This window comes from Apaloderma vittatum, unplaced genomic scaffold (genome assembly GCF_000703405.1).
Source record: "Apaloderma vittatum isolate BGI_N311 unplaced genomic scaffold, ASM70340v1 scaffold30371, whole genome shotgun sequence".
Taxonomy (NCBI): domain Eukaryota; kingdom Metazoa; phylum Chordata; class Aves; order Trogoniformes; family Trogonidae; genus Apaloderma; species Apaloderma vittatum.
Genome location: NW_009701246.1, coordinates 404 through 1,806, shown reverse-complemented (window position 1 = coordinate 1,806; position 1,403 = coordinate 404). Strand labels below are relative to the sequence as shown.

The 1,403-nt window shown below is 62.9% G+C and overlaps 1 protein-coding gene across 1 annotated transcript in view; it reads right to left on the bottom strand.

Annotated features, from left to right (window-relative positions):
* Nucleotides 1-1,346, bottom strand: part of CHRD (chordin) — a gene marked incomplete at its 3' end in the record, with an annotated part of 3,016 nt that extends 1,670 nt beyond the window's left edge. Inside the window, exons 1-3 of the mRNA XM_009879091.1 lie at nucleotides 1,169-1,346; nucleotides 970-1,087; nucleotides 60-156 (exon numbers count right to left, since the gene is read on the bottom strand). Coding sequence (XP_009877393.1) covers nucleotides 60-156; nucleotides 970-1,087; nucleotides 1,169-1,346 — 393 coding nt within the window. The remainder of the gene's footprint in view (nucleotides 1-59; nucleotides 157-969; nucleotides 1,088-1,168) is intronic.
* Between the last annotated feature and the right edge of the window lie 57 nt (nucleotides 1,347-1,403).

Here is a 1,403-nt window from a genome sequence, read left to right as displayed (position 1 = left end):
CCCCCCGGGCAGGGGGATGATGTGGTGCTGAGCCTCCCTGCCCTCCTGTTCCCTCTCACCATGCCGTCCTCAGGGGCAGCGCTCTTCTGCACGGGGTGTTCGAACAGCACGTTGCCCTCAGGGTCACTGAAACGCACCCGGCTTGGCCGACCCAGCCTGCAGGCACCCAGGGGGTGAGCAAGGACCTTCCCATCCAGGTCCCCCCTCCCCTGGCACCACCCTAGCTCAGCACCAGGCACTGGGGTGTGTCAGGGAGGGCACACCGGTGTCACCAAGAGAGTCGGGGCCTCCCTTGGGGTGTCAAGTACCCTGCTCTGCCCACCCACACCCAGGCTGCTGTCCTGCTGGGTGCCAGCACCGATGTCCTGGGCCCCCCTGCCCAGAGCAGTGGCAAGCTGGCACTGAGCAGGAGAGAGTCCCCGTCAGTGAAGGCAGCAAAGCTGAGCACTCAGGCCCAGCTGCAAATTAAAGAGCATTTTCGGCTCTGTTTGGCTCCCCCCTGGTCAGAGCTGGAAATTAGTCACCACTTTACTATGCAAAGGGGCCTGGAAGCAAGGAAGAGCAGAAGAAACTGGAGCAGGAAGGAGGGAGGGAAGGAGAGGAGAGGCTCTGCCACCGGAGAGCATCCAGGAATGGGGGACCCTGGTGGTGCCTGTCAGCAGAGCCCGCAGAGCTGCATGGCACCTCTGCACTGCCCCACGTCCTCTGCTCAGCCCTGGAGCTGTTCCTGTTTGTTCCCGCTCCAAACCTGGAGACAAGGGTGTGCCAAAATCCCGGCTGCTCAGCCGAGCAGGACCCTCAACACATCACCCCCCTCCCCAAATCTCTCACCCGGCTAATGCAAGGCTCTGACACTGAGTGGGGGGATGTCGGAAGGGAAACTGAGGCACCAGCACTATTGCATCCCCCTTCTTTTCCAGGGAGGTGCCTGCTGTGCCAACCTGGGCAGAGGACAGGGGCAGGACTCACCGCTCGTAGCTGATGGAGAAGAGCAGGTAGGACCGCAGGAGGGTGAAGCGAGCCTTGGCCACCGCGCTGGACCTGGGGTGCCATGGCTCCGGGCCACTCGTCAGCAATGCCACAAACTCTGGGGAGGGGATGCCAATGATGGTGGGGAGTGTGGGGAGGTGTCCCACATCACTGCTGCCCACCCTGACAGGAGGCTCACCTGTGCGGGCGTCATCGCGGGCCAGCCCCTCGGAGCTGAGGTACGAGCGGTCATTGTAGGGCTTGTCCAGGTCATCCTCCTTGTCCTGGAAATACTCGAAGGTGTCGAAGGGCGGCGCAGGGCTCTTCTCATGGGGGCCTGGCAAGGCTGCCACGGGGTGGGCACAGGAGGAGGCCATTGCACCAGGCTGCTTTTGCCCAAGAGTGTGGGGTGGGGGGCAATAATAAATCCCACC